This window comes from Anopheles nili, chromosome 2 (assembly GCF_943737925.1).
Source record: "Anopheles nili chromosome 2, idAnoNiliSN_F5_01, whole genome shotgun sequence".
NCBI lineage: Eukaryota > Metazoa > Arthropoda > Insecta > Diptera > Culicidae > Anopheles > Anopheles nili.
The window spans coordinates 23,683,392-23,706,726 of NC_071291.1; the positions used below are offsets into that span (position 1 = coordinate 23,683,392).

At 51.5% G+C, this 23,335-nt stretch overlaps 1 protein-coding gene across 1 annotated transcript in view; it reads left to right on the forward strand.

The window, feature by feature from the left end:
* Positions 1-23,335, forward strand: part of LOC128732301 (uncharacterized) — an 81,808-nt gene that overhangs the window by 34,160 nt on the left and 24,313 nt on the right. The window contains exons 2-9 of the mRNA XM_053813635.1: positions 1,078-1,210; positions 7,095-7,233; positions 7,460-7,529; positions 9,638-9,748; positions 19,658-19,864; positions 19,952-20,097; positions 20,461-20,611; positions 21,193-21,323. Coding sequence (XP_053669610.1) covers positions 1,078-1,210; positions 7,095-7,233; positions 7,460-7,529; positions 9,638-9,748; positions 19,658-19,864; positions 19,952-20,097; positions 20,461-20,611; positions 21,193-21,323 — 1,088 coding nt within the window. The remainder of the gene's footprint in view (positions 1-1,077; positions 1,211-7,094; positions 7,234-7,459; positions 7,530-9,637; positions 9,749-19,657; positions 19,865-19,951; positions 20,098-20,460; positions 20,612-21,192; positions 21,324-23,335) is intronic.

Genomic DNA, 23,335 nt, shown 5'->3' on the forward strand with positions numbered 1-23,335 from the left:
TTTGCCTGGCGAATCCGTTTCACCCACGAAAGCACACTCCAAGGACACATTCGGCGGTGGACCCTTTTTGTCTTATTCCCTTTTATTTGTCTCCGTTCGAATCGGGGATTCATATTGTTCCCCCATTTCTGCTTCTTCTTTTTTTCTCCTTCATTTTCGGCATGCTGTTTGGCTCCATCCAATCGCAACCCAATGAGCGAACGTGCGCCGGCACACGTCGAGCCGACGGCCCCGTCTGCTGAGTCACCATTACTTTTACGACTATTATTATTGTTATTATTATCATTATTGGATTGGAGCGTAATAAAGAAAAGATGAAGATCATAATCCATTTTCACCATTCAGATTCACCGGGTGTGCCGTCCGCGCCCCGTTTAGGCTCCCCGGCTCGGCTTGCCGGGAACGGAATCCGGCGACGGGACGTGCGACTTTTTGCGAGCGACATATCGGCGACCCGAACCGTAACGGTTGGGGAGCGGATGTTTGCCAAAAATAAAAATCAGTCCCTTTCATCCTGCCCAACCCACCCATTGGTTTAAATCGTCGAACATGCCAGCGGAATGTGCGGCCCACATCCGGCTGCCAGGCGGCGGATGTTGTTCACAGCTATTCGAGCGGGAGGAATCGGTTCTGCGATTTAACCATTTCGCAAATCGGCATTGATCCAGCGTACCCGGTGCGTTGGTTTGTCTTTTTGCTTTTTTTGTTTTGCGTTCAAAACGCACCGAAAAAAACATCGTCCCAAACCGTCCTTCCGGGAAGATGACGAGATGATAGCAAGACAGCCGGAGTTCGCCCAAAACCCGGGACGATGGTGAAATTCTTTTCGATGCTGAAAACGCCAAACAAACGAGCGAGCGGAAACGTTGTTCAAACAAAAAAAAAATGGCCCAAATCTTGCGACCCGTTCCCAGCTACCAGAGCGGCGCCGGTTTAAAACGCAACTATTTATTGATTTCTGATGACCGGCGGTAAAAAAAGCAAACCACAGCGAAGGGTCGGGATTTTCTTACGGATTGCATCAAATATTAATCGCACTGTGTCATTCGCTTTTTTCTTCACTTTTCTCCATTCCAGTGTCGACCGTGACAGTCGAGGCGGTTCTCGGGCGGACAGCGACCCTACCGTGCGATATCGAACCCGAGGAACTCAACGACCGGGTGTACATGGTGCTGTGGTTTCGGGAAAGTGCCGGAAAACCCCTTTACAGGTAAGTGAAATGTGTCCCGGCGCATGGGCTCACCTTTAAGCGAGTATTGGGAGGTTTTAAAGCTGCACCCCTGGCGCTAGCGCATGGGGTGCTTCGTTGATCAAACATCCCCATTCGGTTTGGTTTTGCTCACGTTTTTGTTAATTAAAAATTACCGACGCCCGACCGCTTGCATAGAGCAAGGGTCAAAACATTGCCGGTCGGTGGGAAATTCGGCTCATTGTTCCGGGGGATGCATTACCCAAACCGGAGAAATGCTGCCCCTGCAGGAGGGCACCACGAAACGTACAAAATCCCGCCTCCTATGATCCAAAGCGCGTTGCATTGGGGAAATAATTACGCAAACGCTACTCTGCCAACCAGCGTTGGCATTGGCTTCGAAATAGTGCTTATTTTTGGAAAATCCCCTGCCAAGCACCAAAGCAGCTTTTTGGGACGCACAGTGCGTTCTGGAAAGCTCACACCACCACCACCACTAGGCTGGTTGGGCCCCCGACGTAATCCGTGCGTCAATCAATCAACGCTCCGACGCACAGGATCCCGCACCGACGGCTGGACGAAGGGTTCTGGTAAGCTTCACATTCATGATCCCATCACGCGATGAGATTTACTTCTCCAAAACACTATTTCGGGCTGTGACAGCTCAGGCCCAGCCGGAAGCCGCAATCCGATGACGGTTTTGGTCCTACCCAGGCTTGCAAGGGCTCCTGTTCGGAAGGGCTAATTTGGAAACTCGAAACCGCAGCTGGATTGGCTTCAACCGAGCCAATTAATCCAGGGCCAAGGGTAAAATGCCGCGTTTGTCCCGGCTGCGATCCCATTGGGTGCGCCAGTGGGCGAGTTCGATTGTTGCTGTTCGCCTACTGGACTTCTGCGATAGAAACGCGGAAAATTTGTGGAAAATTTTGCCGCCGCCCACGGAAGCGCCACGAACGAATGGCAAATCGCGTTCCGTGGAACCGAGCAGTTTTTGTTTGTTTGTTTTCCAAGCAAACCTAATGGCAAATGTTGAAGCTGTTTTCATAGAACTCTACCATGCTTTCTGTTTAGCTGTGTTCGTTCTTCCATACCAAGAACATCCTTTTCTTGGTCAACATACTGCCAAATCAATATATACCCCTTCCGCATCAAATATCACCGGAGATGCTGGCTGAACACGGGTTTTCACGTGACAAAAATAGCTTCACCATCTTACTTTTACTTTTTTCTTTTAGAATGCTGCTAGGGTGAAAATTTTTCCAACACCCCCCGTGGATGTTAAGAATTTCCGGAAATTTATGTCTATTGACAAACTTGAGCGCACGAAAAGCGAACCCACGCTACGGTGCCGTACTTTACCCCTACGGGGACAGGCTTTCCTTCCAACCTAGCTCCCGGCTAGGATTGCCTTGCTGACATCCCATACTATGATCACGTAACCGGTAACGGACGGAAAGTGGGATTTTTTCCCCTCAACCCCACACAGAACATGATGCTTTAACCTTCACTAGGAGCAAGGAGCAGAAGCATTGCCAGCCAGCGCCTTCCCGGAACCGTAAACGCCACGGGCAAAGGAAATCGAAAAATGCTCGCTATGGGAATCAAATCTTGCTGGTGGGGGCGAGAATTACGACTCGTCTGCCGTTCGTTTGCTCCCATTAGACGCTGAACCTGAGCAAACCACCAAACGATCGAACGAACACGGGAACAGGCTGCATTATGAAATGATCCGATAAACATACTTCTCGTATTACGACGCGGGCGGCTTTAAAGGGATCGGTGCCGTTCTTCGCCACCGGTACAACTGGTGGAATCTGACCGATTGGATGATTTTACACCAACGTGCCAAGCAAGATTGAGTGACACATTACATTATGCTAATTTAAAAAGGGGCCCATCCTTCGGGGGTCGTCACCGAACGGGGCGTAAAGCGATTCGATTAGCACGGACGCTGCAGGACAACTATTTTGCCCAGTCACTAATGGTGCCGATGATCGCGGCCCTCCGGACTCGAAATGATATTTTCCGCTTGCTTTTTGACTGGCCTTCGGTAAAAGATCAATAGTCACGCTGCTCGCAGAGCACCAGCTCGCATGAATGATTTATCTTTTCGTCGTTATGCAACGGTACTGCCATCGGCGAACAGCAAACATTTACCGCCAAATCCTTATCTGTCCGCCTGGGCGCTCGTGCGATGACGTAACCGAAGGTAGGATGGAAAGGATTATTGATATTATATTGTCAATTTAGAATATAAATAGGAACATTTATCCCTAATCCCATGTCTGCTGCCCGATGGAGAAGATCAAATTGCCGGGGCGACGGGTTTGCCGGCCGAAAAGTGATACGTCCCCGGGGCAGGTCCGCCTATCACGGCTGAGCACACGGTACGAATGGCGAGCAGAATGGAGTAGAAGCGCAAAAATCCGAACCCTAACCCGTCGGTGGTGTAGGGAAGAGAGACAAGAAAAAAACGGGCGGAAATTGGGCTTACAAAAACGGGGCAGGCATTGGCCGGATTTTTCCCAGCTCGCATTTCCGGCCCCGATCCTTCGAGACCAAATCATCCTTCCTGGGCGCGCGCGCGCGCGCGCGCACACAGAAAATGTGCTTCAACCGAAAAAGGGGGCCCACATCCGGCGAAAAACACCACTGCCGGCTTACGTGAGTGCATGGTGCGCACCTTCACGTGCCAAATCTGGCAACTTGAGCATTTCTCAACCCAGCCCAGCCCCGGATAACAACTCTCAAGTGCGATAAATTTTTCTCTGCCCTCCGGAGATAAAAGGACCTGCCGCTATCATGCCTAAGGGACGCTAGGAACGAGACAGGTCAAACCGGGCTCTACGCCGGTTTGGTCAAGGTGAACCACGAAAGATCCTCTCTCTCTCTCACTTTCTAGCTCGCTTTCTCTCTCCCTCTGTCTCTCTTGTGATGGATTCCTGTAGCGAAAAGGCTCCACGCCAGGCGTCCCGATTTTGGGAATCCGCCCACGAACATCTTTCAAATTCAGCTGATTTTTACTCAATCATCGCATAATGCCAATCCCTCGGATTTCCAGTGGGCCTCATTTTCCTGCCTCCTTCGCCAGCCACCCTGGTGCCATTATCGAATTACCTCCGCGCGCGAGCCTGGCCCTCGTCAAGAGCCCTCGTGCTTTTAATTTCCTTAATTTGCGATAACAATGATCCCGAAATCAGCCGGCTGGCCGAAATTCCTGGCCGGTGAGCGTTCGGTGGCGTTGGCCGACTTTTCATTAAAGTTTCTTTCAATTTCTACCTTTTACCCGTTACGCCAACACCGGTCGCGCTTTCTCTTTCTCGCACTCGCCCGTTCTAGCGCCAGGCGCCGAGTTTTTCATCATTCGAGCGGACTTCCTTAAAGATGTTTCTCACATTTGGGCCGACTTCAAAACGGCTCAACCGGCAGGGAAACGGGAAAATACAAGTATGCTCAGGGGAGCCCAAAGGGAAGGCGAGCTTTTTCATAGACCTGGCCCGGGGGCACCTCAGTCTTCCTCTTGGGAAAAACGGCCCCGCCCCCCTGCGTTTTCTTTTCCACCTTTTTCCGCCATCGTTCGCTCGTTCGCTCGAGCAGTTTACCGAGCCCGAGCGCGAGCGTCGGACAAATTTCGGGACGGTTTTATGAACGGGCGGAAGCCGACCATCCTGCCCAGCTCCACCGTGGCTGGGAAAATCGTTTGATGGCAGATGGAATGAGCGGAAATTGGATGGGTTTTGTTGAAAACGTTTTGCGCCTGCTGATTTTGTTTCGCCGTGCCGTGCTCGATGGATCTTCCTCACTCGGCTTCGCTGCGGCTTCTTCTTTCACTGCCGTGGCCCGTGTTTTCCCATCGCCCTCGACAGTGGCGTCTGCTGGAGTGTTGGAGCCATTTTTTTCTTGCTTTTGAAGCAGCATCAAAACCACTACAAAAGCAGGCAGTTAATAATGGACAACCGCGCCGGGTTCGGTTCGAGTCCTTATTAGGGGTGCCCGTGTTGGGGCGGGCAAATGCACTACGCTCGGTGAAAGAGACGAAAAAAGGAGCCGTTCGTTCGGCTGTAAAAGGATGCGTAACGTTACAAAACAACCGGCCGGACGGAGAGTGAAGCGTATCAGGTGAGAAAAACATCCAATACGCGAATGTACGCCACCACGAAGGAGTGTCCTTTTTTTTTGGCATTCTGATTGAAGGACAATTGTGTGCTATTCGATGAGGCGGACCAAATTGCCCTAGCGAGGCGGTATTATGCTTAATGCTGCGGCTTATTCGAAGCACCGGGGCAGATGATCCGTATTAAATGGTTGTTGTTAAGGTGGGCTTGAAGAAGTTATGGTTTCATAGTCGAATGTTCTTGAAATTCCTCCACAAAAGTGTTTTCGTTTAAAACAAAAAGTATCCAATATACGCTCCCTATTGAATTCACAGGATCTTTCGAAAAAACCGGTATTTTTGCAAAAGCTCCTGGCCTCAGCTACACACCCAAACCACCTGACCTCACCGACTCACCCAAGAACGCTTCTTAACCGGACGCGTTCTTTCGAAAAATTTCACCGTACACATGTCGTCACCGTCCTATCGCCATCACCATCCGACATCGACATCGACCGGTAGATTTATGCGAGCAAGCAAAGGTCCATCGCCTGCTACAAAACGGACGAGCCCATCAGCCTCATTCTCAGGGGGGTAAAAAAACAAAACTGGGATTACTTCAGGAATGTCACCATCAGTCTCGTTCCACAACCCCCCGAACCATCACGCTCACGGCCAGAAAAAAGTGCCCTGATTGCAAAATCTTACCACCTGCAAGACAAATGAGGGAAAAAGGTGTCGTGAAATTTATTTTAATATCCTTGTCATCCCTGCTCTCGCATTCTCCCGGTGGACGATCGGTAACCCGGCGCTGCCCGTGCTGCCAGGGAAAGGACACTTTCCCGAACACACACACATATACAGCCTGAGCGGTGTAGCAAATTATGGAACCAGGCAACGGTCCACTGTGTTATGGCTGTGTTCTGGTGCCTTTTCCCCCTCGATGGGGAATGTTCCGGAATGGGCAGGGCAGAAGCACGGGTCAACGTAAAAATCCACCCCCAACAAAACCCGAATCCATCCTGACAGCTATGAAAGCGTCGAAACGATTGCTCGCTGTGCAGGAGAGCTTATGCGGGGCCTGGCCGGGACCATTCGGGAGCGGGAATCTTCGGTAATCCGCTTCAAAGCATAAACAATCTGGCGACAAATGGTGAAAGGTGTTTATCTTCACCTTCACCGCACCGTTACTGGCGCCCTTGGGTGCTCAAGGCTCCATACCCGCAAGCGATGACATTAATGCGGTTTCGCTTCATCGCTTCAATGTCATGGTCTCCTCCGTTTCACCCGTGGACGGGAACGTGGCGTTTCCATGGAAACCAATACTGCTGGTTTCGCGATGCGCCTGTTTGTCTTTCAAGTTCTTGCCCCCAAACCGTTAGCGTAGTGAGGTTCTTAACCAACCACGCTTTGAACGAGGCCAACGAATATCCTGCCGGAAAAACGCACATGAAGCTAATTACGGCGCAACCACCAGGCCGCCGTCACCGTCAAGGCGTGAAGCTGGAGATGCGAAAAAGGCGAGCTGCGAGCCGATGATAATTAAAACTTTCCCAGCATTATCGCCCCAGTGGGAAAGCACCCCGTGAGAAAGGTGCCGCCATCGCGTCATATTCGATGCCGGTTGTGTACGCACGTCGCCATTGTTTGTCCTTGGGCCGGATCCTCGACGTAGCCAGTCGCGCTCCAGCACGAGCCCCAGCAGGAAGTTTATGAAAATTTTAATTAACCAAACTTTTTTTTCTCCTTCCTTCTCTCTCTCTCTCTCTCTCTTCTGACCGGGGGCTTACATTGGACCGCAACTTGCCGCAGCTATGACGTCCGGGGGAGGCAATTCTCCAAGGCGCTCTACTGGTCGGAGACGAGTGCCTTCGGTCCACGGGCGTACTTTGTCACCATTTCCAAACCGGCGGCCCTCAGCGTGGACAACATTCAGCTCGACGACGAAGGGGTAAGTTCTGGCGTGTCTCCGGGTCTCTCGGGGCTTTGGCACCCCAAAATCCCGATCAAACAAAGCTCCTTAAGCCACCGCCCAGCAGCCACAGGCCGACCGGCTGGCTGGCTTAGTTGGTTGGTGGAAAACTTTTTCTTTCGCCGTGCCCTTTTTCGCTAACGCTAGTACCGTTTTCTTTTCTCGCTGCTGTCGGGGCTTTTCCCCCGGGGGGCCGGGTTTTCAGGTGTACCGTTGCCGAGTGGATTTCCAGAACTCGCCCACAAGAAATCATCGCATCAACCTCACCGTTACCGGTAAGTTTGGCAAACGTTTCGTTTCGCCTCCCACCGGTGGGGGGTCGAATTAGGCGAAAAAAAAAACAATCGCATTCGCTTCGTTTTGCCCACGACCCCAGGAGCTGGCCCGTGCAGTCGCTATTAATTTGAAACGTGCGAAAATGTTTAAAAGCTATAAATATGCAAATTTTCCCGCACCAACGCACAGCTTTCTTTTTTTTTCTTTTTTTTTTTTTTGGTCTGCCGCACCCATGGCAATCGGCATCGGCCTTCGGTACCTTTCGAAAGACAAACACCTCGCAAGTTTTCGGTACTCGCCCCGTCAAAACACCTCACTCCGGTCGCTTCGAAACACGACAGAAAACAATCCCGCACGTGTTTTGCGCGGTGTTTCCTTTGAAACTTACCTCAGCGGTTCCTGTTCGACGGGGAAGAAACACGCTCTCCATGAAAAAAAAACTGGAAAAGAAAATCGGAGAAAAACTTTTCCAATTGAGAAAATTGTCCAAGCCTTACTAAGCACCTCGGTCGCGGTACAGAGAATTGGTTTAGCATCGTCGGGTGGGAAATGTTCCTCGCCCCCACGGTTCCCAATTTGTCAAAACGCTTTTATTAGTCGAGCGATGCGGCAACGATGCCAACGAAGCAACTAGCCCAAAAACCGCAATCCCGTGTCCACACCGTCCCGTGGCCAGCCAGCCGGACCGAGCTCGGGCTGCGTTTCGCTAAAGTTCAACAATTTATGTAAAACTACAACCCGTCGTTTGCTATTTTTGCGCTCGTCGCTGAAAGTGCCGGTCCCCGGTTTGTTTTTGTTTTGTTGCTTGCAACCGATCAACATCGTTACGCGTGCTCGTTTGCATAATTTATGCTACCCTTTGCATAAGAAAATGGGGAAATCCCGTTTTTCATGCATCATTGTACTGCGGCTGATTGAATGAAGTCGGCTTTTCGTGCCTTTGCTTATTGTTGTCTTTTTGTGTTTGAGCGTAATACCGTCAGCAAAAAATCATCCCCCGAGCCATGCCCATGGCGCAACGGGGCGGATTTTATTTGCAGATCCATTGAAACGATTAAGCGAAAGCGTAAAACACGACCCTTCCGGCGGGTTTGCAATGCGCCCGCTGCCACCCCCCCATCGCAAGATGCTCACAGTAATGGAATTCAAACAATTTCCTGCACGACACTTTAACATTCTCCGCGCCTGGGCTGGTGCTTCGGCACGGCCACGGCCAGACAATAATGCAGTGCAAACAGGAAATGAATATTTACATTCGATCTGATAATTCCAGCCCGGTACGAGCGACAAGCGAACCGGGCGCAAGGTTTCCGCTCATTCGAGGTCGAGTTTGTTTTAGCGAAGCATTTCAAATCCACTCAGCTGCCCCGGCGCGCACAGGAGTTTAAGTGGAAATTTTCCCGCGCTGTGTACGTGCCAACGCTCGAAGGGTTATCGGTGCAAGTGTCATTTCGCGGCAACAGAAACATAATTTCTTTGCAGCAGCACCGAGCGCAACGGATTAGCCGGAAGCGCAACAGAACAGCCGCACGAAATGTTCATTTCCGCTGAAGTTCATTAAACTAATTGGCCCCTGTCTGGAGGCTCGCGACCGTTGAATGTGTGCTGCGCCGGTGAAACACCGAAACCTATTTCAAACAGCCATACGCCAATCAGATATATGTGGCTTTGAGTACACCCAACGGGCGATGCCGCCCACCATTGGCCATTGCAAAAGGGTTCGCTTTTTATTTATTCGTGTTTTTGTTTTTTTTTTGTTTTTCATACAAAGAAATCCCATCCCTCATAGTGCACTCGTTGGCTTATTTCTCGCCGCCCGAAAGTGCCGCTCAATTAAGGTCCAACGGACAAAAACCCCAGTGCACGCCAATGGCACCCTCACACCGTAACGCAATCAATTTCCATCCAACCCGACCCGACCGATTACTGGGGGTGAGGGCTTAAAAAGAGAAAAAAAAACCAGCTCCAATCCGCACCCCGGATGATTGATTGGCGGGCACGCAATCAGCCAAACATTGTGCGTGTCCTCCGGATGGCCGGATAGCCGGATGCCGCACCGCAAGGTCCAACACTAATTTCGTTTCGTCTATCTGCCCGACGCTTTCAGTGCCACCCCATCAAATCCTGGTGTACGACGCTTCCGGGTTGGACGTGACTGGTGCCATCGGGCCGCTACAGGAGGACGACAACCTGGTGCTCACCTGTGAAGTCCGCGGAGGTAAGTGTCCCAAAAACGCGTTCCCTGCTAGGGGCCACGCCATGCTAAGCCATCGCCAGCCGGTCCCAGGTAATTGATTGATTTCCGACGAAAGGGCTACTACAGCGGGGGCTCGAACGGGCTCGTGTGTCTAATGGCAGGCCGCGCGGGAAGAGCCATGCAGCCCTTGGACTTTCAATTTTAATCACCAATCGAGGCACTTTCGGGACGCGAGTGTTCTTTTCCGTGCCGTCCATTATTCATCGCTGTACCTCGGAACGCTTGCTCTCCACCGGTTTGCCGGCATCCTGGTCACGACAGCTGGCCCTGCCTGGAAGCCGGGAATGAGCCAAGCCACCAAAAGCACACGAATAGTCATTACCGCAATGATAGCTTCATCCCAAGGCCCCGAGATTACCGAATGCACATACGCGGCTTCGAGAGTGGATCTTCGAAAACTGGTTGCCCGTCTCGGTGCTCACGCCTCGGTGAAGATGGCTAAATGAATATTCGATAGCTTCCCGCCGTGGCCGCTTCCAACGCCGGCAACGGCAGACTTCCACGGTCGAAGGGCACCTGCCAGCACGAATGCACGGACGGTTCAACTTTCCGGCAAACCCGAATGGCCACAACTTTACGAGCTTTCTATCGGTCAGCACCGGTTGGTCGAACTTGCAATGGTGCATCGGCTGCAGCGCAAACCCCGATCGATCGCACGCTGGGCCATAAATTGAGGTTGGCTTCTTTCGGGAGGGCAACAATTTGCGCTCGCTGCACAGCCGTAGTAAGTTTTCTGCAAGCACTGGCAAGCTATTAATTGAGCGAACGGGGGTTTTCCGAAAATGCAGCTCGCAATGATTTACCGCCTATGTTGACCCGGAACCCGAGTGAGAGGCGGACCCCGGAAATGATAGCAATAAGTGCTGCCCGTTTAATTGAGAATGTTTGCGACCGGCTAAAAGGTCAACGGTGCTGAATTACTATCATATTTGCAGCCCGAACCGGTGCTGCAATACGGTGTGGAAAATCGCAAAATGATACCTTTTTAAAATCGATAAAACTTTACGAAAGTCGAAGGTCATGGAAATCCTGTAGAGCTGGTAATTTTCACATTTTTTTCTATGATGATGTGAAAGGCAAATCTAGCTGCAACCTGCTACGCTCTGTAGTCGTGTAAAAATAAGCTTTCATGGAGCTTTACTGCAGCTGACGTGCCAAAGCGCCCTCCTATAATTATTTATTGTCTCAAATCACGCCGCACCTCGATGGTTCTCGTAATTATGGCTCGCAATAGCCAGTAATTAAAAACCAGCGGATCAAAGCAAAACACCCCCAGCAGTGTAGCGATCATCTTACGTTATCCGCCTGATGGAACAGTTTTCTCGAACCTACGCTATCGACCACATCGTCGCGCAAGATGTCAGCTCATTATTCCCTGCTGCTAGCGTTAGCCTTGGCCATCCTGGTCACAAAAGGCCATCCGGCCTTACCACCAGCTGAGCTGATCGAGCGTATGGAGCGCTTTCGTGCCGAGTGTATGCGCGAAACAGGCACCACCGAAGCACAGATACGCTCGTTCAATCAACCGGAAAACGTCGAAGCGGTGCGCGAACTTCAGTGCTACATGTACTGCATGTTTCGCATGGCCAACGCCACCAAACCCGACGGAGAGTTGGACCTAGTCGACGTCTACCACGCCATTCCGCGGCAGTTCAACTTGATCGCGCTGAAAGTGCTCGCCAAGTGCCACCGGGCCGCCGAGGGTGCCGATCCTTGCGAACGAGCATTTTCGCACCACCGGTGCTGGAAAGCGACCGAACCACAAGTAGGCGTCGATCGTGGGTGTCTGCTCATGTGCGGTACTATCGCCCTTTTTTCTCGCTCTCTCCTTCGCTTCACAGTACTACTATCTGTTTTGAGGATGACGACGGGTCGCGGTGCAAGAGTACGTAACGAACGTACGGGGAACTTGCTCGGATGGGGCGGAATCGAAACCCCTTAAAATAACTTCATCACTAATTGCGTCCTGTGGGCAAAGTTCCCCGTTCGCGCAGCTCGCAGCAGCACTAGCCGATGGCGCTGGCCCGAGTGGCCAGAATGTCGAACTTCGAACTACAACTCTTAATTGACAAACTGGGATGATAGAACGAGGGCAAAATTTGCCGGCACAACCGCATCGCATCTCGGGCAAGCAGAAGCAGAACCGAATGGAGCAGGTGGAGAAAGTGACCGAGAGAAAGTTGCACCGCAGGCAGACGAGCCGGGTCGGTGTTTCATGTTCGCAAAAAAGGCCATGTACGCAATCGTCCGGAAATTTTTAGCTCGTTTATTTGTATGCTCTTATTAGTTTTTTTTTGTTCGTTTGTTTGTTCGCTGTCGTAGTCGAAAACTACTCAACGGGTGTTATGCACTTTTGGGAATTGATTTTTTTTTAGTTTCAATCCTCCATTAAAAATATCTCCCAATGTAATGCTCTGTGTGTGTGTTTGTGTCTCATTCCATCACTTTTTCGCAATCGTAGGCGCAAAAAAAACGCATTCAGTATGGTTTTGAACTCCTGGCATAAACTGAATCTACTTCATCGTATTTATTGCTTACCAGCGCAGAGCGATTTAGTGCTACAACTCCAACTCGGTCATAATTAAGCGAAAGTTACTCTCTTTTTGCTGCTCGCTTTCATGCAGAACGGGTAAAACCGGAAGACAAACTATATACTCTCCCCTCATGCTTGCAAAACTCCAATCGAAACGGTGTAACCGAGCGGCTTTGGTGAAGTGAAGCACCCTCGAAAATTGAAGCGGCCACCTTCAATCACTCGGGCGCGAGTTTCAAGCGCCAGTTTGAAGTTTTGCTTCATTTACCGCTCAAGGAGCTGCCGAGTTACAGGAGCGATTAGTGCCACACACGCACACAGCTCCGCAATTAAACCTGTCTGTCTGATTCGGTGTCTGGAAGCCTGTGAGGCTCGTCAAAGCCGAGATACACCGACACGCGAGCCTGCGAACATCGGTTGCATCGGTGGTGAGCTGACGTGTATTTGTTTTTTCTTTGGCTCTGGGAGTTTTCCAGCGCCAGCACCGGCACCAAAGCACGGTGCATGGGAGGAACAAACGTACGAGTTTCTTTGTGTCTGGACTGTGGTGAAGGCAAACGGGCAAAATTAAGCGAAAAAAAGGGCAGAGACTCAAGCGGAAGACGAACTTCCAACAGCACCACTCGCTGAAAGCAAACACGGAATACGTCGGATGCGGCTTAGGGTTTTATTTTGAAATCAATCATAGCAACAGCAACAGCAGCAGCAGCAGCAGCGTCATGATCCGTGTTTCTCGGATTCCCTCCGGATGATTGATTGATTCGAGCGCACGCATATCGACGTCCTTCACCGAGATTCGCAGCACGCGCGTTCCATTGGCAGCAGACAGCTTTTTCACATCCACGGGCTTCCAGAAGCGTGTCAACCCCTTTTAGCGCACTCACACCAAATGGTAGTGCTGCAAAGTGCCAGTGAGGTGTTGAAAAACAAAAATCCCAGCCACTTACGATCACCTCCTTCCAAGCACACTTCGCCCACTTACCACGGGATCGGCCTTTTTCCAGCACTTGTGGAACCAAAACGCACGTTCGCACACATCCTTGCCCTTCGGTTTGGTGCACCGTGCTCCCATCCCGAGTGCAATATCCTCGTACTCCGGTTCGACCCGATCCAGCAGCTTGCCCAGGTGTACCTCACCTTTCGCGTCCGTCACATTCATCAGCCGAAACATGCACTCCATGTAGCACTTGAGCGCTCGATCCTCATCCACGGTGTCTCCGATGCTGAACTGCTTGATCGCGTCCGCACTAACGCCCGTCTCCTTAGAGCACTGCACACCGAGCGGACGCAACCAGACCACCGTTTCCGGTGGCGGATATTTCGTCTCCCGCCGAGGTCGCCATGAGTGACAGCCTGGCCCAAACAGCACCACCAGCAGCAGTAGCACTAAAACTCGCCGCATCATCCACGGTACGCTTCCGGGATGGGTCTGGTCATGGTGGCTTCCATCACGCTGGCCCTTATATGCACACCGCGCGGCGTATCGCTGTCATGTCGCGTGGAAAAGCGGCTCATCATTTCCGCGAGCTAGCGTGCTCGGGTGCCCGCCCCAAAGCACCGGCAAAATCTCGCTCGCTTCCCATTATTGGCAGGAAGCTGCATCCGGTTTTTGGCAGGGCCGGGCGACGGGCGGGCCTAAGTTGCACTTGACTTCCGGTTTTGGTTGTTTAAGGCAAACTTTCGGATGCAGTTGATTTCGTCGCTCGCAAAAACCCCCCGATTTAGCCGGGTCCCGCATAAGACGCTAATGATTGGCGTGACACAGCCAAGGAGTAACCGCGCTCTCGCCGTAAGGTCCTCGGCAGGGCGAAGATAAATAGCACCCCTCAACAAGACCCAACGGGGATTGAGGGCCCGCCGAAGGTAAGCTGGATGCTGGCTGCTGCGGCTCCATCACCACGTGAATCGCCGTCCTCGTGGTCCTTCCCAAAACGGCCGTAATAAAGCACTGCAGAGCCAAAAGTGAACCGAGTGTTCAGGGCACTGAACAAACTCCACAAATCAGGACATCTTGAGCCCCGAGACCGTCGTCCTCGAGCGTAGGACGTTCATTTCCGAGCCCCAGCCCGAATTCGCGCGGCACAAGGCTAGAAGATGATAAAGTAAACAGCGGGCTCGATTTTCATAACGAACTTTATGAAGTCAAGTTTCGCCGGCAACGACCTTTTTCATCTTCGTCATCATCGTCATCGTTATTTGCGAACCCGCGCTTCCACCACGCGCTGGGAAACGGGTTAGATTAGTTAGTGAGAGCACGCGCGCGCCCGCGCACACACGCGTGTACGTACGAAGGGAGTACGATGGCATAGGGCTTCCTCGTAGGTCCGGGAAGCTGACACCAGGACACGCGGCGAACGGGGAAACACCGAGCGAAACGTGAACGTGAGCGCGATCGTGAACGCGCTCACAAAAGGGAGGCATGCTTTATCTTTATGATACCGCCGGCAAAGGGCCGCAGAAATTTAATGTTAATTTTTGCTCCCAGCATCCGGTGCGCCCATTCGCGAGGATGAGCTCCAAAAAAAAAACTCCGATCCTCACGGCGGGTCACGCGCGCGCTGCGAGGGAGGAATATTTTCTGTCGCAAAAAAACACGCTTTTTGGTACGTAAAAATTAAACGCCACCGTTGTTTGATAAACCTTCGCGCTCGGCGATGGCACCCGAGTGGTTCGTTTTATTTTCGCCCTTAACCGCCTGCTGGTGGTGGGCCTTAACTTTTAAGCGTTTCGATTGTTGCGACGTTTTCAAAATTATCACACCCACTGTTCTAGGATCGGGGTGTTGAGGCTACGCCACTACGTTTCGCGTGTGTGTGGGCGGACGCATACTAATCGCATAACGAAGCGCAATCTTTCCACCTTTCCATTTTATGGCAGCGTTTTTCCGAGCGCATGGGTCTTCAAAGCATCCCTTGCGTTCGTTTGCGGTGCCTATTTACATCTACGTTTTGTAAATTGCGATGCAAAAACCACACACAACACCCTGCCGATTTGCGCTGGTGTTAATTGTGTAGCTTTCATGCGCGAGTACACGACCGCACACGAACCGAGCCACTTAGCCCTCACCGTTGCGCGGGTTGGTGGAGATTTTAAATTAATAATCAACAAATGCATTCTAGCGGCCATGACGGTACGGGCCATCCATTTCCATCACCGCCGGCACCGATTTCGCGGCCGGTCTAATGAAGAATCGAGCCGAAAATGGCTCCACCATGTGACGCCCGGCCGAGCCGGTATCGAGCCCATTCATTAGGGCGAAAATTTAATTATGTTGTCCTTTAATTGTATAATTTGTATTAATGCATGTAAATAGGGTTGCGCGTCTTTTTTTTTTTGCACCGGTTGGGTCTAATTTTTCCTTCACCTTTTGTGAGCGAGTCTCGCGACCGGCGCAATGGGCGTCCTTCGGCGTCCTGGTGTGTCACATGCACATGGCAGCAGCACGCGGTCGCGACCAACGACCACTGCCCTCGGTTGGCAGCTTAGCTGACCACCACCAGCACCACACTAACACCAACCAACCAGCAGCCTTTGGTTCCGCGAAAACTCTCACTCCACCCCCGTGGTGGGTGGAGGCTTAATTGGCTGCCGCCATATTCGTGTGCCGTAATAAAATCTGATTTATTTTAGCTGCCTTCGCCGATGCCGTTCCATGCCGTGCATGCTCTCTCTCTCTCTCGCGCGCGCTCAGCGCAAATGCATCGTAGCGTGGTTTGAGTGCAGCATAAAAATATCACCGTGTGGCTGAAGGCGAAAGGCTCTTCGGGCGGGGGTTTCCTGGGCCCCATTACATGCTGCCGGTGTGGAAACTAAATTTATAGGACCCTTACACACACGCACACACACATAAAAATCAACCTAACAACCGCGTCATGCTCGTTCCCTTTCCTGGGAGGAGAACTTAACGCCCACCTCTAACACCGGACCGGAACACTTTGCTCGTGTCTCGGCGCCCGGTAGCGCCCGGTACCCCTGTTGGGTGGGGTGTAACAGTCATGTAAATTTAAAACACGTATCTGATTTTCGTCCTTTGGTGCGCGAAACGGTGCAGCAGCGTACGAGCGGCGTTACGTAACGCTACCGGTGGCATGTACCTAATCTCGCGTGACCAAACGCGGTGCATCGGTGCAAAGCGAGTGCATCGGTTGGTGCTCTGCGAGCTCTCTCCTTTCCCAGCAGCGAGCGAGCAGGGACGGATTGATTTGAATTTCCACTAATGAAAGTTCCAACCCGGCAAACACATGCCCTGTGTCCGGTGTGCAAAGCCACCCCAAGAAATCCGTTCGTGATGGCGCGACCCACGAGTTCTTCGCACGAGTGCACCGAACCGGAAACCCGTGCTGCCGGGCTTTACACGGCTTCATTTATTTGGTGGTTGAAATTTAAAAAAAAACGTAAATTAACCGCCCCCATAATGCGAATAAACGCAGCAAAAAATCGACTGTACGATGGCGGAGGGCTCCGAACTCAAGTTTTCGGATTCGATCGGAACCGTTCGCGAAAGGACAATACGTTACACGGTAGCCGGAATTCTCTGTGCCCTTTTTTCGGCCGACCCCACGCCCGGTCACTATCGTCCTTGACGGGTGATTTTATGCCCACGACCCGAACGGCCACGCGGCGCGCCCAGCGTGGGGTAATAATTTTAATGAAACTTTATGACCTCCTCTCCAATTACCCATCGCGTTACGTACCCACCGCGGTACAACGTTCGGCACTCTGGGCCACAGCCCGTGAAGCCGCACGGGTGCATCTGCGCCCCCCAAAAGAAAACGCCACCCCGTACGTACGATGGACCCGCTGGCACTTTGTGCAGGGTGGGAGCAGATAAGGTGGTGGCAAAAACTGAAATAAATTATCGTAATTACCGGTGCTAATACGTCGTAATGCCTTGATACACTCTCGCACGGGGATGCACGTGCTCGGGTATCTGTGTGTGTGTGTGCGCCTTTTTTACGCTTTCCGGCTATCAGGCAGATAGCCTTGGGCCTGTGTCTTGTGTCGCAGAGGCCCGTCCAGGCGCATAATCTCGTCCGAAAACGAAGCCCACCATAGATCATCCGGAACGCTCAGGACGCTATGTAAATGTGTGGCCAGCTGCTAGCGCGAGGTAGCTCACCCTCCTGCACACCGACGGAACGGTCAGCAAATTAATTCTAACGATCGGGCATTATGTGTCCGGTAAAAGTTTCACAACGCTCCACATCCGGGCTGCGAGCCGTGCGGTGTGCCGTTTGCAACAAATTTTTATTGCCCTCGTACTGGTGTTACAGGTTTTGTTACCTTTTTTTTTTTTTACCCGTTTCTTTCGCCATTTTGTGGTGGATGAGCGTGTGTGTGTGTGCCGCGTTTGCCAGTCAGATAAGGTGGCATGAGGTGGCACGGTTCCGCTGGATGTCGATGGATAAAGTTTTCTCATTTTGCCATTCGAGCCCTATTCGAGTGGCCTGGGCCGCGCGTGAACGGCCCAGATGGACCGTGAAATGACACTGAGTTGTAATTTATTTTCCACGCTCGTTATGAAATTATCGTCCTAAAAGCATTGTTCTCCAGCGCTCGCTTAACCAGGATTGATGGGCTTTTTCCGCGGATTCCGTCCGCAGCTTGTGCAGGCCACAAGTCAGGTTTTTAGCAGGTTCTAATTAAACAACCTGCCGCTTATCGCACCGAACCTGGCAACGAAGCCGCCCGAACGGCTTAAGTGCTATGATAAATATATATATTCATCCATCCATCCATCCATCCATCCGTATCCACCTACAGTGAATGTGTAACCTGTCGCACACAATTGGCGGCACTTGCGCGCGGTCTCACCGTCCTTCAGGCGGTCCGAGCCGCCTTTGAATCGTTTGGTTGCCGTTTTTCAATTAACAACCAAAACAACCAACCCACCCTTTCGCGGATCGCCGATTCGGTTCCTGACGTCCGATGGCTGACGCTTGTTTGGGTATGTGACCGCGTTGCCGTAAGTCCTGGCTTCTGTCGGGCACGGTTCTACGGTGTTTGATTGAAGTTTCCCAGCCTACTTACCGCTGTATCCTTGCATTGCTGGCATTCCGTACCGTTTCCGGTTTCCGGGTGGTGCCGTTGTGCAGCAGACATCACTTCAGCTTGCCCGCGGCTTTGATATCTCGAACCCCAACCGTACAAGTTCCGTTCCGAAAGCGTCGTCCTTGGGCCGTCGGTCCCTGCAGCGGCTGGTCCGGGGCGCAAAACATTGACTCGCACAGACGGATAGCGCAAATGTAATTGTAAAATGTGCATGCACCCGACTGCTCCTCAATTATCCAGCAACAACTCCGTCCGGCAACTCCGTTCGGTTGGTAAGGGCTTTGTACCCCGGGGGAAGAAAAAAAACACTAGAACCACTTCCACTGCGATGGGTGAGCTTCCCGGGCAGGAGAGTTCCACCTTTCGCCGAATGCCGTCCCCTCCACACAAGACGCAACCTGCCCAAAGTTGCATCGGTCGCGTGCAAAAATGTGCAATAAATGATTTTCTCATGTTTAATAAATTATGCAACATGCACCGTCCGTGCGCTAACCATACCGAGTGCATTATAAATTTTGTTTCACGTGTGCGTGTGTGGGACCTATGTGTGTGTGTCGATGCCGATTGGGGACAAACCGGTGGCGTATGAATGCATCAAATTATTGCGCGTAGGTAGGACCTTGGTTGGGTTGGCACTCCATATGGCAGTGGCTCATGGGAAATTTCCCCTCATTGCAATCGCAATGGATGACAAATGTCATTTGCTAATGCGAATATTTTTTCCACGAATGTGCAACCAGGGGTAGCGAACGTTACATGTTGAGTTATGGTGGTTTTATTTTTCTTTTGTTTTTTTTTTTTCAAACACACGCGTTATTCAATCAAAGGAAGTTCTTTTTAAACTGCTACGAGCGGTACGCGTGATACATTCATAATGAGTTTGTGGAAAAAAAAACACATTCAATCTATATGCTCTATGTTAAAATGATATACTTATTGCAATGAAGCTACGGCCAATAGCAGTTAAAGAATATTAGCAGCCCGTATAATAAAACACGAACAATATATTTCCGCTGCAAACTGGGATATCAACAAAATTGAAATACATTCAATTCAATTCAAAAGCATAAAGATAATAGCTTCGTACACATACGTGGGAATCGATTGATAAAAAGGAACATTTATTCGAGTTGAATAAATTTAATATAAAAAAAATCCTCTTCATAGCCTGTTTCAAGGGAGGAGATGCAATATTTTACAAACCATAGTGGAAGGCTACTGTTGCAAACCACGAACATCGTTTCAATTAATTTCTCCTTTTTCTTTTCATCCGCTCCCGCGCACAGGACGACCGGAACCAACCGTCACCTGGCTGAACGGGGACGAAATAATGCAAACCGGTGGCGGCATCTCGATGGGGCGCCACGTTACCGTCAATCGGCTCGAGATACCTAAAATGACACGATCGGCGCTGAACAATACGTACAAGTGTCAGGCATCGAACACCAAGCTCGTGCCGCCGGCCGAGCGCAGCATACGGGTGGATATGTTGCGTAAGTGTTACCAGCAGCACCCAATCATGTTGCCGAACCCGATCGAGCATAAATTCACGCCCACCTTTGCCTTCTGTGTCCTTGCAGTAAAACCCCTGTCGGCCGCGCTGTCGTCGAAACCGAAGCAGCTGATATCGGACCAGGAGTACGGCGTGGCATGCAACGTCGAGGGATCCGTCCCAGAGACGGACATCAAATGGATGCAAAACAATCGACCCTTCACGAAGGGAAAGGTAAGCGTCTTGTGGCAGGTGGCACCCATACCAGGAACTGTCGCTGGCTCGTTCGTTCTCTGCCCCCACTCGCTGAACAAAATCGATTCGAGTTGCTATTGCAAAGAGGTTGTTACCCGGTGAAACATGAGCTCGTCGGAGGTGATTCTTACTATCGGTAATTTAATTCATCTGCAAACGGGCGTTTTAAATCTCCTTAAAGCCGCTCAACGGTGCTGATGAATTGTGCGAACACTGTGAAACACTGAATCATTGTGTTAGCAATCGATGCCCAGGGCAGCAGAGAACGAGAGAGCTTATCAGTGCATGGCTGGCACGGGTTCTGGCACCGATTCTCACCGTTCCTCATTGTTTCGCACGCAGATCAAAATCATCAACAACGGTTCGCTGGTGTCGTCCGTGCTCAGCTTCCGGCCGCATCCCGATGACGACGGCACAATTCTAAAGTGTGAAGGCTCGAATCCACGCCTGCAAAACTCCGTCCTCGAAGATTCGGTCATCATGAACGTGCTGTGTAAGTAGGCAACCCTCGCAGTGCTTTCCCACGGAACACACGCACTCAGTTTCGCCCCCCCAACAAAGATGCACACGCAACACCTAGACCCGTAGCACACTGAAGCACGCAGGTGTTCACATTTTCCACACTGGCGATGATTTGTAGCCAAACCGGTTTGATCCTTTCTCAAGGTAGCGGTCGTGGTCTGCGTGTAAGTTATAGGATATGAATCAACGCACCCCCGTCAGCACGTTGGGCAGCATCACAGCATCAAAATTACCTTCCCTACGCCCACACACACACTCGACTATAGAAAATGGCGTAGTTGGGACGTGGTATAATAAAAAAAAACCGGGCCAACAGAAACGAGAACTCTTCGGAAACTGTCCAACTAGCCTATCCACGTTCACACCCAACACCATCCTTCGCTTCACTGTCGCACCGTTCGTATCCTTTCTCGATCTTTCTCTCTCTCTCTCTCTCTCTCACTCTCTTGCTCACTCACTCGTGCCATTTTCCCAGCCACACGTTACCTAACGCTAACGGGTCCCGTTTCTTTTACTTTTCGAACTCTCGCCATCCTCGCACCGGCCGAGCAGATCCACCGCAAGTGACGCTGTCGCTGGGATCAACGCTTAATCCCGACGACATCAAGGAGGGCGACGACGTCTACTTCGAGTGTCACATTAAGGCAAATCCGAGGGAGCATCGCATTACATGGTCACACGATGTAAGTATCGGACGCGCCGGCGTTGACACACAGATTAACTGCGGCGACTGCTGTCGCAGCTTCCACCAAACCCGGTCACGCGAGAACCCGCACCCGGGAAGGATAGATAATTCATTTAATTTTCCACCATCCGCCGCTTATCGCGCCCGGGAGCCATTAAGGGTCTGTCCGCGCGGTCGGCACGGAAGGATCGCCCTCTGCTCAGTGGTGCGCTCTCGACGCGTGGTGGAAAATGTTTGAGAAATTTCCATTTATATAACTCAGTTAAGATTAGGAAGAATGGAAAAGCTTTCCCGCTTGAAGCGCTTAAAAAAAAAGGGGGCGATAGGGAGCGAGCATGAAATGCCGTCATCTTTATTTTCCACCGCCTTTTCTTCTTGCTTCCTGGGTGGGTTCCGTTTTTTTTTTTTTTTTCGTCTTTCTTTTTTGCTGTTGCTGCTATTTTGGCGCTCCTCCTGGGTTAGGCCCCATGGTCACGCGTACCGTCGGTGGTGCCTCGAAGCTTGTCAAAGTCACGAGGCGAACGGCTGGCGAACGGCTGGCGCTTCTTGCCAGACGGCACCGTATCCCGTCCGGCCCGGGGCCTCGCGGTCTCCGCGTCATCTTGAGGGATCAAATTGAAATTGAATGAAATCAGCTTAAGAGAGATAAATTGCTGCGCGGAACATAATGGCATCATATTTTCTCGATGTGAATTTAATGGGATTTTAATATGTTTCCTCTTTCGCGAGCCGAGAAAAGACCGGAAGCAGCCGTTCCCGCCCGCTGAAAGGTACACCCGCGAGGAGCCTGACATGGATGGTGGCGTGGTGGTTTAACGCTTCCGCTCCTTAGCTCCCGGAATCACTCCCGGAGTGGCTCACTTTGGCGATTGGCGCTCTAATGGGGGACGCTCGAGCTGAGACACTCGAAACACGCGGTGATGGCCGGTGGTGCGGCCGGATGCCAACCGGAAGGAAGTCCTTGCCGTGGAGATGAAAATCTTGCCTAAGATTTATGCTCGCTGATAGAGATTGCTTTGTTTGCGGGGTCGAGCACCGCATCGATGACTAGGTGTTCTGCGGACTGGTGGGCTGGTTCGCAGGATAAGCACCCGATCTCGACGGCGAATCCGCAAAATCCACTCTAATTGTGTCGTGCCGTGCGAAAGAGTTTAGTCGCTCACGCGAACGGACGGACGAAATGAACCGCCCCAAAACCAGGCGGCAGCTGGAAGATTATTTGCCTCACGGAACAATACAACAATACCAACTAATACACCTACCTAGTATTGAACAACGGGCGCCAGATCTCGGCCCGTTTACCTTGAACCATACACTCCAGCCGGGAAGGGGTTTTCTAATTAAACCGGCAATAAAAACGGGTTCGCTCGCTTCAAAGAATGGAAGGCTCTAGATTTTTCCACGGCACCACGCTTCCCCGTCAGCAATTTTCCCTCAGCTACCTCTGCCGAAGGCTTCCAAAGGTTCAAAGCCCCGTGAACGGTTCCTTTGTAACCGAAACCCGTGCTGCGCAAAATGGCCAGCGGATGGAAATGAGCGAAAAAGCCGAAGCTCCTCGAAGCAGGATAATTATATTGAAAATCTAATTAAAGTTATTCCTTAACCGGGCGCACTTTCCCATCTGGCGAACTGGCAGCCTCTTCCTTTCTCTCCCGGCACGCCACTACCACCTCCTCACCGGACACTCCGGCAGCGGCAGGCTAGCACTTGGTATTAATTTGCATCCTAAACACACGGTCCGAGAAGGGGGAGTTTGGTCCGTGGGAAAAGCAATTTTATTAAGGAGATTCCGTTCGCCATTAAGAACCAATATCGACGACGGTTTTATCGCTGTCGCGGTAGAACCCTACCATCCTACCCGGTACCGGCGGGTCTCAAGTTCTTCGAGCTTGAAGCGGCTCCGTTGAAACCGACCCGGCCCGACCAGGGTAATAGTGCGCCCGTGGTCCGTAAATAAAATATCGCAAACAATTGGCGTAATCTCTGGTTTGGTTTGGCTTGTTTGGGCCG